The 14264-nt window shown below is 37.3% G+C and overlaps 1 protein-coding gene across 8 annotated transcripts in view; it reads left to right on the top strand.

Annotated features, from left to right (window-relative positions):
* SCLT1 (sodium channel and clathrin linker 1) overlaps positions 1-14264 on the top strand; it is a 202189-nt gene that overhangs the window by 105331 nt on the left and 82594 nt on the right. For 7 of the 8 annotated variants that reach the window (XR_013446457.1, XM_078069232.1, XM_078069234.1 and 4 more), the window contains one exon: positions 6857-6928. The exons of the other annotated variant lie outside the window; for it this stretch is intronic. Coding sequence is in view for 6 of the 7 variants with exons in the window: in XM_078069232.1 (XP_077925358.1) it covers positions 6857-6928 (72 nt within the window). In the remaining variant the exon portion in view is untranslated. The remainder of the gene's footprint in view (positions 1-6856; positions 6929-14264) is intronic. 8 annotated transcript variants of the gene reach the window in all.

The following is a 14264-nucleotide window of genomic DNA, read 5'->3' as shown; positions in this document are numbered from 1 at the left end:
TAAATATTTATGCCCCTAACTTGGGAGCAGCCAAATATATAAACCAATTAATAACCAAATTAAAGAAACTCATTGATAATAATACAATAATAATAGGGGACTTTAACACCCCACTTACAGCAATGGACAGATCATCTAAATATCAAGGAAAGGACTCTGAATGACACACTGGACCAGATGGACTTAACAGATACATTCAAAGCATTTCATCCTAAAGCAGCAGAATACACATTCTTCTTGAGTACACATGGAACATTCTCCAGATAAGATCACATACTTGGCCACAAATCAGGTCTCAACTGGTACAAAAAGACTGAGATCATACCATGCATATTTTCAGACCACAATGCTATAAAACTTGAAGTCAACCACAAGAAAAAATTGGAAAGACCACAAATACATGGAGGTTAAAGAACATCCTACTAAAGAATGAATGGGTCAATCAGGAAATCAAAGAACAATTAAATACGTGGAAGCAAATGAAAATGAAAACACAACAGTCCAAAAGCTTTGGGATGCAGGTGCTCCTAAGCCGTTCCTGAGAGGAAAGTATATAACAATACAGGCCTTCCTCAAGAAACAGGATAAGTCTCAAATATACAACCTAACCTTACACCTAAAGGAGCTGGAAAGAACAGCAAATAAAGCCTAAACCAAGCAGGAGAAGAGAAAATAAAGATTAGAGCAGAAATCAATTATATAGAAATTAAAAAAACAAAACAAAACAGTAGAACAGATCAACAAAACTAGGAGCTGGTTCTTTGAAAGAATTAATAAGATTGATAACCCCCTAGCCAGACTTATCAAAAAGAAAAGAGAAAAAGACCTAAATAAATAAAATCATGAATGAAAGGGAGAGATCACAACCAACACTGAAGAAATACAATTATAAGAGAATATTATGAGCAATTAAATGCCAACAAATTAGGCAATGTGGAAGAAATGGATACATTCCTAGAAACATGTAAACTACCAAAACTGAAACAGGAAGAAATAGAAAACCTGAACAGACCCATAACCAGCAAAGAAATTGAAGCAGTAATCAGAAATCTCCCAACAAGCAAGAGTCCAGAGCTGGATGGCTTCCAAGGGGAATTCTACCAAACATTTAAAGAAGAATTAATACCTATCCTTCTGAAACTGTTCCAAAAAATAGAAATGGAAAGAAAACTTCCAAACTCTTTCTATGAGGCCAACATTACCTTGATCCCAAAACCAGAGACCCCACCAAAAAGGAGAATTACATACCAATATCCCTGATGAACATGGATGCAAAAATTCTCACCAAGATACTAGCTAATAGGATCCCACAGTACGTTGAAAAGATTATTCACCATGACCAAGTGGGATTTATTCATGGGCTGTAGGGGTGGTTCAACATCCACAAATCAATCAGTATGATACACCACATTAATAAAGGAAAGAACAAGAACCATATGATCCTCTCAGTAGATGTAGAAAAAGCATTTAACAAAATACAGCATCCTTTCTTGATAAAAACTCTCTGCCATGTAGGGATAGAAGGAGCATACCTCAATATGATAAAAGCCATGTATGAAAGACACAGCAAATATCGTCCTCAACAGGGAAAACCTGAGAGCTTTTCCCCTAAGGTCAGGAACATGACAGGGAAGTCTATTCTCACCACTGTTGTTCAGCATAGTACTGGAAGTCCTAGCCTCAGCAGTCAGACAACAAAAAAGAAATAAAAAGCATCCGAATCAGCAAAGAAGTCAAACTCTCATTCATTGCAGATTACATGATTCTCTATGTAGAAAACCTAAAAGACTCCACCAAAAAATTGCTAAAACTGATACAGGAATTCAGCAAAGTCATGAAATATAAGATCAATGCAAAGAAGTCAATTTCATTTCTGTACACTAACAATGAAGCAGAAGAAAGAAATCAAGTAATCGATCCCATTTACAATTGCACCAAAAACCATAAAATACCTAGGAATAAACCTAACCACAGAGATAAAGGATCTGTACTCTGAAAACTGTGTAACACTTAAGAAATAAATTGAGGAAGACACAAAGAAATGGAAAAACATTCCATGCTCATGGATTGGAAGAAAAAATATTATTAAAATGTGTATGCTACCCCGAGCAGTCTACACGTTGAATGCAATCCCTATCAAAATACCATCAGCATTGGGACGCCTGGGTGCCTCGGTTAAGCGTTTGCCTTCGGCTCAGGTCATGATCTCAGGATCCTGGGATCAAGTCCTGCATCGGGCTCCTTGCTTGGCAGGGAGCCTGCTTCTCCCTCTGCCTGCCGCTCCCCCTACTTGTGCTTCTCTGACGAATAAATAAAATCTTTAAAAAAAAAAATACCACCAGCATTTTTCAGAGCTAGAACAAACAATCCTAAAATTTGTATGGAACTAGAAAAGATCCCTAATAGCCAAGATAATGTTGAAAAAGAAAATCAAAGCTGGAGGTGTCACAGTTCCAGACTTCAAGCCGTATTACAAAGCTGTAATCATCAAGACAGTATGGTACTGGCACAAAACAGACACATAGATCAATGGAACAGAATAGAGAGCCCAGAAATGGACCCTCAACTCTATGGTCAACTAATCTTTGACAAAGCAGGAAAGAATGTCCAATGGAAAAAAGACAGTCTCTTCAACAAATGGTGTTGGGAAAACTGGACAGCCACATGCAGAAGAATGAAACTGGACCACTTTCTTACACCATACACAAAAAATAAACTCAAAATGGAATAAGACCTAAATGTGAGACAAGAATCCATCAAAATCCTAGAGAACACAGGCAGCAACCTTTGACCTCAGCTGCAGCAACGTCTTAGTAGACATGTCTCCAAAAGCAAGGGAAAGAAAAGCAAAAATGAACTATTGGGACTTCACCAGGATAAAAAGCTTTTGCATAATCAAAAGGAAACAATCAACAAAACTAAAAGGAAACCTATGGAATGGGAGAAGATATTTGCAAATGACATATCAGATAAAGGGGTAGTATCCAAAACGTATAAAGAACATATCAAACTCAATACCCAAAAAACAAATAACTTACAAATCACTTACAATTCAACTACCTAGAGATAAACACTATTTTTAGCATTGTCCTCTGAATTTTCATTTAATTGTGAATTATTAATGATGTGGTGTAGTTATCTGTGAAACAAAAAATTCTGGAGATATATACATCAACCTTCAAATAGTGCTAAGCCTAGAAGACAGAATAATGAGGAACCTTTCTCTTTCTACATATTATAATTCTGCAGTATGTGGAATTTCAAAGAGTAGGTATTATTTTCATTAACTATATATAAATAAACTATATATATAATATCTTATAGAGCATGTAGTATATCCTCCTTATATCCATTTATATTTTTAAAATATATTTTTTAATGTTTTTGTTTAAAAATTTTCAGCCGTATTGGTGATAATTGCCCCACTTATCATAATTTGACATGTCCTCCAAATATGTAGAATTAATCTGTTGAATTGGGGATTACTTATGTCTAATGACTTCAGAAGTATCTTTTTATTAACAAAGTAAATATAATGAATCGTCACATATTCATGTTCTGGCTGTAAAACCGAACAAAATATGACCATAGCTTATTTCTTTAAAATACAGATATAGCTTTTTCTCAGATCTCTTTCAAACAAGTAAAACTTAATTTGTGAAAATAACATTTTATTTTCATTTTGATTTTAAATCATGGCTTAAAATTTGTGATCAAAATTATATTCATCTAGTTAGGCAATATTTGCACCATTATTGGCCTTTTCTATTTCTGTCTCTTGGTAATTTACCTTACTATTTGGTTTATAAGTACCCTTACTATCCATAAATTATCAAAAAAAATGTTTACATAAAGAAAGTGAGGTTAGGGTAAGAGAGGTGACTTTAGTTCCCATACAGACTTCTGAACCCCAACCACATTAAACTGCCTCTCAAATATGTGTATTTGCTCACATAAGAAGATTTACATTGTGTTTTATCAGATACTAACCTTAAAATATTTTCTGTGACCTTTGCAGCATAGGATTTTACTGATGATACCCATCAGTTTCAGTAGTCCTACACAGTCTTTTTAGTAAGTATGAATAGGTTAATTCACTGAATTTATCAGCATTACGGTAAAAATATTTCAAAATATATTTACTACTATGGTCATAAACCCTCATACTAGCTGCATCATTTCTAGATACTAAAAACATTTTTTGTGTGAGAGACAGACAGACATGACTGCACTTAAAGGAACTAAAATTTTTATATTCTGAAAACCATGACTTTATTTCTCTGTGCCTTAATCTTCCTCATCTATAATGTGGATAGTAACTACTTGATCAGATTCTTGGTGAGAATTAATGAGATAATAACACTTAAATAAGCACTCTAAACGGTTCCTCACACATCAGACCTCAGTAAATGCTAACTGTGATTATCACTGATCCATAAATAGGATGGATTGATCCTTCGTATAATTATTCATAGGCAAAGTTTGCACCAAATTAAAATCTAAATAAAGCTCAGAGGGACCCACATATGTTTTTCATGTCTTCAGAAAGGTAACTCGTATTAATTAACCAAATAAAATATATGTCAGTTTAATAAAATATGTCAGTGTTATAAATGTTCTAAAGAAGACTTACCTCATGTTTTGGAAATAATCTATTTTATAAGATCCTAGAAAATTTCCAAAACTCTTTGGATCATACATGTTTACTGATGACATAGCATCCGTATCAGTATTCCTCGTGGTCTTTTTAAAAAGCATGAGTAGTTATTAGAAAAATATATGTCATAGGAGCCATCCTGATGAGATGTAACTAATTCTTCAAAATATTCTGTATACATAAATCATACTGTTTTTAAAGTAATTTAAATGTTAATTCAAATAAGAGATTTCCTCACAAAGTGATTTACTTAGTACTGAAATATGTGCAATATAAAAATATTCTTCTGTTTATAAAACAAAAGTGCCTTAAAAGTTATTAGTTACATTTTTAGTGTGTAATTCAGCTTTTCTCTTGACTTGCTCTATGGCAGGAGTTCTCAAAAAGTGTTGTTCAGAGAGTCTGCAAGGTCAAACCTAACTTTCATACCTAGAGTTTACTCTTTGCTTTTTTCATACTCATTCTCTCATGAGTGTATAGTGTTGTTTTCCAGAGGCAGATGATATGCAACAATACAACAGATTGAACATAGAAGTAGATATGAGAATCTGGCTGTCTTCTGTTGAGCCAGGCATTAAGGAAATTTGCAAAAATGTAAAATACCATTCTTCTAAAAAATTTTCAGTTTTGGAAAATGTACTTATTTTTCATAAAAAATGTTATGTTAACCTGTAATGGCTTTAGTTATTATCTTTAAAGAGATTAGTAAATATTTTGAAATATTCCTAGTTTTCACTCCTAATATGGTAAACTTTAATAGAAATTCACTCTCCCTCCACTATCATGGTAAAGTCTTGACTCTTTAATATACCATGTGCTTATTTTTTTTAATTTAATTTTATTATGTTAATCACCATACATTACATCATTAGTTTTTGATGTAGTGTTCCATAATTCATTGTTTGCATATGACACCCAGTGCTCCATTCAGTACGTGCCCTCTTTAATACCCATCACCAGGCTAACCCATCCCCCCACCCCCCCATTTGTTTCAGAGGTACAGGTCTGTGATTCATCAGTCTTACACAATTGACAGCGCTCACCATAGCACATACCCTCCCCAATGTCTATCACCCAGCTACCCCATCCCTCCCACCCCCCACCACCCCAGCAACCCTCAGTTTGTTTCCTGAGATTAAGAATTCCTCATATCAGTGAGATCATATGATACATGTCTTTCTCTGATTGACTTATTTTGCTTAGCATAATACCCTCTAGTTCTATCCATGTCAGTGCAAACAGCAAGATTTTTTTTGATGGCTGCATAATATTCCATTGTATATATATATACCACCTCTTCTTTATCCATTCATCTGTTGATGGACATCTTGGCTCTTTCCATAGTTTGGCTATTGTGGACATCGCTGCTATAAACATTGGGGTGCACGTACCCCTTCAGATCACTACATTTGTATCTTTGGGGTAAATACCCAGTAGTGCAATTGCTGGGTCATAGGGTAGCTCTATTTTCAACTTTTTGAGGAACATCCATACTGTTTTCCAGAGTGGCTGCCCCAGCTTGCATTCCCACCAACAGTGTAGGAGGGTTCCCCTTTCTCCACATCCTCGCCAACAACTGTCATTTCCTGACTTGTTAATTTTAGCCATTCTGACTGGTGTGAGGTGGTATCTCATTGAGGTTTTGATTTGGATTTCCCTATGCCGAGCGATATTGAGCACTTTTTCATGTGTCTGTTGGCCATTTGGATGTGTCCATCAAAATCCTAGAGGAGAACACAGGCAGCCACCTCTTCAACCTCAGCCGCAGCAACTTCTTCCTAGAAACATTGCCAAAGGCAAGGGAAGCAAGGGCAAAAATGAACTATTGGGACGTCATCGAGATAAAAAGCTTTTGCACAGCAAAGGGAACAGTCAACCAAACCAAAAGACAGCCGACAGAATGGGAAAAGATATTTGCAAATGACATATCAGATAAACGGCTAGTATCCAAAATCTATAAAGAATTTATCAAACTCAACACCCAAAGAACAAATAATCCAATCAAGAAATGGCAGAAAATATGAACATTTTTCCAAAGAAGACATCCAAATGGCCAACAGACACATGAAAAAGTGCTTGTTTTTTATGACCTAAGAGTTACAATTTTATTTTTTATCAAAATTATTATCCTAAATATTTTTATTGGGTATTAATCATTTTTTGAGAACCTAAACAATTTATACATGTCTTAATTTACAGGTTGCAAGCACAAGGAAACAGTATAATGTACAGATTTCTCGACTAAAAGAAGAACTTTCAGCCCTTCAAATGGTATGTTAGAAGACTATATTGATATTTTCTTCTGAATATTGATTATTTTAAAGGCCAGGATGCATTTTAATGTATTTTGTAATGGGCATTCTTGTTCATTCAGAAGATACTTATTAAGCCAGGAATTATGCTAGATGCTTGGAGCAGAGTAAAAATCAAAATAAACATGTTACCTGCAATCTTGGAACTTATGGTCTAGCAAGAAAGATCGATGGCATTTATCAGATTTTACTACAATTACTTTTTTTGACAAAGAACACACAGGGTGCTATTGAAGCACCCATCTGCAACTGCTACCATATGCCAGGTTCATCTGGGAGATGAGGGAGAAAGAGAATGTATATATGACAGTGGGAAAGAAGAAAGACAAGCTTCCCAAAAGAAATGAGTACTGAAGTATAAGTAAGCAAAGAGGAGAAAGGAAAAGAGTACTTGTGTGTCTAGAGGTGAAATTAAGTATGTAAGTTTAACAACAAGATTTGATGAAATGGAATTTAATAGCCTTGTTTACAGGGAAATAAAAGTACAAGAATTTTCAGAGATTGGGAAGATATTTTCAGCTTCACAAACTCTAATTAATTTTCTGAATCTCTATATCGCTTTTAATCTTGACTACAAAACTTAGCAATGAATAATGTTTTGTAATAAATATGTTACATTATGTTAGTTCTCTCTGTCTCCTGTCTCCCTCCTACCTTCTCCCTTCCTCTTTCTTCTTGAAAATCTTACCTTTCCAATTAGATTATAAATACCTCAAAGTAGAAGAGTCTTAAGCCTCCTTTTATTTTCCCCATTGCCTAGCACAGTCTTTTCACAGCATGTTCTTTAATAAATATTTACTGACTGGTATTTAAACAACTCTGAAAGAAGGAGCACATGTTCCACATTCTACAAACTCTGTAATGTACATGATGAGACTTTTGTCTTTGTGTATAGATCCTGAGAGTAATAGAATAAGAAATTGTTACTTATTGTTTGTTTAATGTCATCTGTTTTAAGGATGGAGGAATATTAAGTAGAATTAGTGGGATGCCATGTGGCCAATTAGTCATGTCTAATTATTTGTTGTTTTTCAGTTTTGCTTCCTCTTCTATCACCTTGCTATTTTGCTTGTTCTCTTACGTGGACTGATTTAGCTATCAACAGATTCACAGCTTAGAAAAAGAAGGTCCTACCCCAGTCCAGCATCATTTAATGGCTTGTAAACTCTGAAAGGACAAGAACACTATTTCTCTCTCTTTCCCCAAAGGAATGTATATTGGATAAGATCTGCAGCGATTTTTAAAATAATAACTCTTAACAACCACAACCAGAGTTATATAAACTCACTTTAGAGCAAAATTTTTATTTCAGTTTATTACAAAAGGTATTTCTTACGATTTATAGTAAAACAATTGTAATCCATAGCTAAGTGGATTTTTCTAAAGATATTAAATATTATCTGATGTCATATTGATTCCATGGGGAAAACTGTGCTGATTAATTGAAAAGTGTTTTAAATATTAGGCATTGAGAAATATGCCTGAAGGAAGACACTTTAAAGAGCAGATTTTCTTAGGTAACTCAAAAACTCAGACTGTGGTTTGAGACATAATAACCTGACATTGGCTATTGATTTATATTCTTAAGTACTGAAGTCAAGGAGAGAAGTTAAGCATACTTTAGCTAACCCAAAACTAAGTTATGCTTGTAGGAAGGAGAAAAACTTGTGTTTTAGGTTAGTGTGCAGATTTTTTGATAGGTTTAAGAAAAGACCAGAGCCAGTCTAGCCACATATCTCCCTTTGGAAAGCAGCACAGCTTTTACTTTCTCCTACAGGGTACAGTTTCTTTTAAGAATACTCAAGGTTGGGGCACCTGGGCGGCTCAGATGGTTAAGCATCTGCCTTCGGTTCAGGTCATGATCCCAGGGTCCTGGGATTGAGCCCCGTGTCTGGTTCCTGGCTCAGCGGGGAGCCTGCTTCTCCCTCTGCCTCTCCCCCTGCTCGTGCTCTCTCTCTCTCTCTCTCTGTATCTCTGTGTCTCAAATGAATAAATAAAATCTTAAAAAAAAAAATACTCAAGGTTTTTTGGGTGTTGAGTTTAAGAAGTTCTTTATAGATCTTGGATATCAGCCCTTTGTCTGTAGTGTTATTTGCAAAAATCTTCTCTCATTCCATGGGTTGCCTCTTTGGTTTGTTGACTGTTTCCTTTGCTGTGCAGAAGCTTTTTATCTTAAGTCCCAAAAGTTCATTTTCGCTTTTGTTTCGCTTGCCTTTGGGGACGTGTCTTGAAAGAAGTTGCTGTGGCTGATGTCGAAGAGGCTACTGGATTTTGATGGATTCCTGTCTCACATTGAGGTCTTCCATCCATTTTGAGTTTATCTTTGTGTATGATGTGAGAGAATGGTTGAGTTCATTCTTCTCCCAATTTTCTGTCCAATTTTCCCAGCACCGCTTATTGAAGAGACTGTCTTTTTTCCATTGCATTTTTTTTCCTGCTTTGTCGAAGATTATTTGACCATAGAGTTGAGGGTCCATATCTGGACTGTCTATTCTGTTCTGTTGGTCTATGTGTCTGTTTTTGTGCCAGTACCATGCTGTCTTGGTGATCACAGCTTTGTAATACAGCTTGAAATCAGGCAACGTGATGCTCCCAGCTTTGTTTTTCTTTTCCAACATTTCCTTGGCGATTCAGGGTCTTTTCTGATTCCATACAAATTTTAGGATTGTTTGTTCCAGCACTTTGAAAAATGCCATTGGAATTTTGATCGGGATGGCGTTGAAGGTATAGATTGCTCTGGCAGCATAGACATTTTAACAGTTTTTATTCTTCCGATCCTTGAGACAACGACTGGATAAAGAAGATGTGGTCCATATATACAATGGAATAGGGGGGCGGAGCAAGATGGCGGAGGAGTAGGAGACCTGGATTTCGTCTCCTCTCAGGAATTCAGCTGGATAGGGATCAAACCATTCTGAACACCTACAAACTCAACAGGAGATCGAAGAAAAGAATAGCAACAACTCTCTGAACAGAAGAGCGACCACTTTCTGGAAGGTAGGACGTGCGGAGAAGTGAATCCAAGGCGTTATTCGGGAGGATAGACGGCGGGGGAGGGGCCTCCGTCGGCCGCTTCTGGCAAGTGATAGAGCCACGGAGCACAAAATCGGAACTTTTAGAAGTCTGCTCCACTGAGGGACGTCACTCTGGTGGCGAAGTGGGGGGTGGAACCCTCGCGGGACAGTGTGGTCTCAGGACCCTCAGGGTCACAGAAAGACCGGGGGGGCCTGAGTGCGGCAGAGCTCCCAGGTATCGGAGCAGGGAAGCCGGCTGCAGAGACGGAGCCCAGGAGCGGGCTCTCAGCTCGGGGTTGCCATAAACCGTGATCCGCGGCACAGTCGGGCCACTGCTCTTCCAGCAGGGACCCAACAAGCGGCAGATCCGGGGAGACTCACCTTCTTCCCCCGGGAGGAGAGGTGCGGGAGCGCACCGCGGGGATCTGCTGGGTTTGGAGACTCCACCCGGGGTCGGGTGCCAGATAGAAAGGCGCGGTCACAGGCCGGGTGAGCGCGGAGTGTGGCCGGAGACCGGGGAGACGGGAGTGACTGACTGCTTTTCTCTGGGGGCTCGCTGAGGAGCGGGACCCCGAGTTCTCGGCTCCTCCGGGGCGGAGACTGGGAGGCTGCCATTTTCACTCTCCGCCTCCAAAGCTGTATGGAAAGCTTGCAGGGAACAAAAGCTCTGGAGAGCAAACCCGAGCAGATTACTTAGCCCGGACCGGCAAGGGCGGGGCAATTCCGCCTCCGGCAGAGACATTTGGGAACCACGGCAACAGGCCCCTCCCCCAGAAGATCAGCAAGAACAGCCAGCCAAGACCAAGTTTACCGATCAATGAGAACGGCAGAACTCCAGCGCTAGGGGAATACTGCACATAGAATTCATGGCTTTTTTACCATGATTCTTTAGTCTTTCAAAGTTAATTATTTTTTTTAACTGTCTTTTTTTCTTTTTTCTTTTTTTCTTTTTTTTTGAATTTTTCTTTTTCCCTTTTTCAACCAACATCTTATCAATCCCTTTTTAAAAAAAAACATTTTTTATTTTTCATTTTTAAAGTCATATTCTATCCCTTCATAGTAGTTACCCGTATTTTTGGCATATATATATCAGTTGTTCTCTCTTCAAAATCTTGAGATAGTTTCTTCTAACAGATCAAAATATACTCTAAATCTCTAGTGTATGGTTTTTTTCTACTCCCCTGCCTGATCACATTCTCTCCCTTTTTTCTTTCTTTCTTTTTTTTTTAATCCTCTTCTTTCTTTTTTCAAACAACTTATCAAATCCTTTTTTAAAATCTTTTATAATTTCCATCTTTACAGTCATATTCCATCCCTTCATCATATCAACCCTTATTTTTGTACATATATAAGTTTTTCTTTCTTTAAAATTTTGGGAGGGACTTTCGTTTAACAGACCAAAATACACCCAAAATCTAGTGTGTGGCACTGATCTATAAACCAGCCTGATCATATTTGATCACATTCTGTTTTTGTTTTGTTTTGTTTTGTTCTGCTTTTGTTTGTTTTTATCTTTATCTTTATCTTTTTTCTTTTTTTCTTTCTTTTTCTTTTTTCTCTCTTTCCCTTTCTTTTCCCACTGCTTCAGGTCTTTTCTGATTTGTTTAGAGTATATTTTCTGGGGACGTTGTTACCCTGCTAGCATTTTGTTCTCTCATTAATCTATTCTCCTCTGCACAAAATGACAAGACGGAAAAAATCACCTCAACAAAAAGAACAAGAGGTAGTACTGACTGCCAGGGACCTACTCAATACGGACATTAGTACGATGTCAGATCTAGAGTTCAGAATCATCACTTTAAAGATACTAGCTGGGCTTGAAAAAAGCATGGAAGTTATTAGAGAAACCCTTTCTGGAGAAGTAAAAGAACTAAAATCTAACCAAGTAGAAATCAAAAAGGCTCTTAATGAGGTGCAATCAAATATGGGGGCGCTAACTGCTAGGATAAATGAGGCAGAAGAAAGAATCAGTGAGATAGAAGACCAAATGATGGAAAATAAAGAAGCTGAGAAAAAGAGAGATAAACAACTACTGGATCACGAGGGCAGAATTCGAGAGATAAACGATACCATAAGACGAAACAACATTAGAATAATTGGGATCCCAGAAGAAGAAGAAAGAGAGAGGGGCAGAAGGTATAATGGAGCAAATTATAGCAGAGAACTTCCTTAATTTGGGGAAGGAAACAGGCATCAAAATCCAGGAAGCACAGAGAACCCCTCTCAAAATCAATAAAAATAGGTCAACACCCCGACATCTAATAGTAAAACTTACGAGTCTCAGAGACAAAGAGAAAATCCTGAAAGCAGCTCGGGAGAAGAGATATGTAACCTACAGTGGTAGAAACATTAGATTGGCAACAGACTTATCCACAGAGACCTGGCAGGCCAGAAAGGACTGGCAGGACATATTCAGAGCACTAAATGAGAAAAATATGCAGCCAAGAATACTATATCCAGCTAGGCTGTCATTGAAAATTGAAGGAGAGATAAAAAGCTTCCAGGACAAACAAAAACTAAAGGAATTTGCAAACACGAAACCAGCCCTACAAGAAATCTTGAAAGGGGTCCTCTAAGCAAAGAGAGAGCCTAAAAGCAACATAGACCAGAAAGGAACACAAACAATATACAGTAACAGTCACTTTACAGGCAATACAATGGCACTAAATTCCTATCTTTCAATAGTTACCCTGAATGTAAATGGGCTAAATGCCCCAATCAAAAGACACAGGCTATCAGATTGGATTAAAAAACAAGACCCATCGATATGCTGTCTGCAAGAGACTCATTTTAGACCCAAAGACACCCCCAGATTTAAAGTGAGGGGGTGGAAAACCATTTACCATGCTAATGGACACCAAAAGAAAGCTGGGGTGGCAATCCTTATATCAGACAAATTAGATTTTAAACCAAAGACTGTAATAAGAGATGAGGAAGGACACTATATCATACTTAAAGGGTCTATCCAACAAGAAGATGTAACAATTGTAAATATCTATGCCCCTAACATGGGAGCAGCCAATTATATAAGGCAATTAATAACAAAAGCAAAGAAACACATTGACAACAATACAATAATAGTGGGGGACTTTAACACCCCCCTCACTGAAATGGACAGATCGTCTAAGCAAAAGATCAACAAGGAAATAAAGACTTTAAATGACACACTGGACCAAATGGACTTCACAGACATATTCAGAACATTTCATCCCAAAGCAACGGAATACACATTCTTCTCTAGTGCCCATGGAACATTCTCCAGAATAGATCACATCCTAGGTCATAAATCAGGTCTCAACCAGTACCAGAAGATTGGGATCATCCCCTGCATATTTTCAGACCACAATGCTTTGAAACTAGAACTCAATCACAAGAGGAAAGTCAGAAAGAACTCAAATACATGGAGGCTAAAGAGCATCCTACTGAAGAATGAATGGGTCAACCAGGAAATTAAAGAAGAATTAAAAAAAATTCATGGAAACCAATGAAAATGAAAACACAACTGTTCAAAATCTTTGGGATACAGCAAAGGCAGTCCTAAGAGGAAAGTATATAACAATACAAGCCTTTCTCAAGAAACAAGAAAGGTCTCAAGTACACAACCTAACCCTACACCTAAAGGAGCTGGAGAAAGAACAGCAAATAAAGCCTAAACCCAGCAGGAGAAGAGAAATAATAAAGATCAGAGCAGAAATCAATGAAATAGAAACCAAAAGAACAGTAGAACAGATCAACGAAACTAGGAGCTGGTTCTTTGAAAGAATTAACAAGATTGATAAACCCCTGGCCAGACTTATCAAAAAGAAAAGAGAAATGACCCAAATCAACAAAATCATGAAAGAAAGAGGAGAGATCACAACCAACACCAAAGAAATACAAACAATTATAAGAACATATTATGAGCAACTCTATGCCAGCAAATTAGATAACCTGGAAGTAATGGATGCATTCCTAGAGATGTATCAACTACCAAAACTGAACCAGGAAGAAATAGAAAACCTGAACAGACCTATAACCACTAAGGAAATAGAAGCAGTCATCAAAAATCTCCCAAAACACAAAAGCCCAGGGCCAGATGGCTTCCCAGGGGAATTCTACCAAACATTTCAAGAAGAATTAATACCTATCCTTCTGAAACTGTTCCAAAAAATAGAAATGGAAGGAAAACTTCCAAACTCATTTTATGGGGCCAGCATTACCTTGATCCCAAAACCAGACAAAGACCCCATCAAAAAGGAGAATTACAGACCAATATCCCTGATGAACATGGATGCAAAAATT

This window comes from Halichoerus grypus, chromosome 3, assembly GCF_964656455.1.
Source record: "Halichoerus grypus chromosome 3, mHalGry1.hap1.1, whole genome shotgun sequence".
Lineage (NCBI taxonomy): Eukaryota > Metazoa > Chordata > Mammalia > Carnivora > Phocidae > Halichoerus > Halichoerus grypus.
The sequence above is the reverse complement of the archived record's forward strand: the minus strand, read 5'-3'. Positions and strand labels throughout refer to the sequence as shown.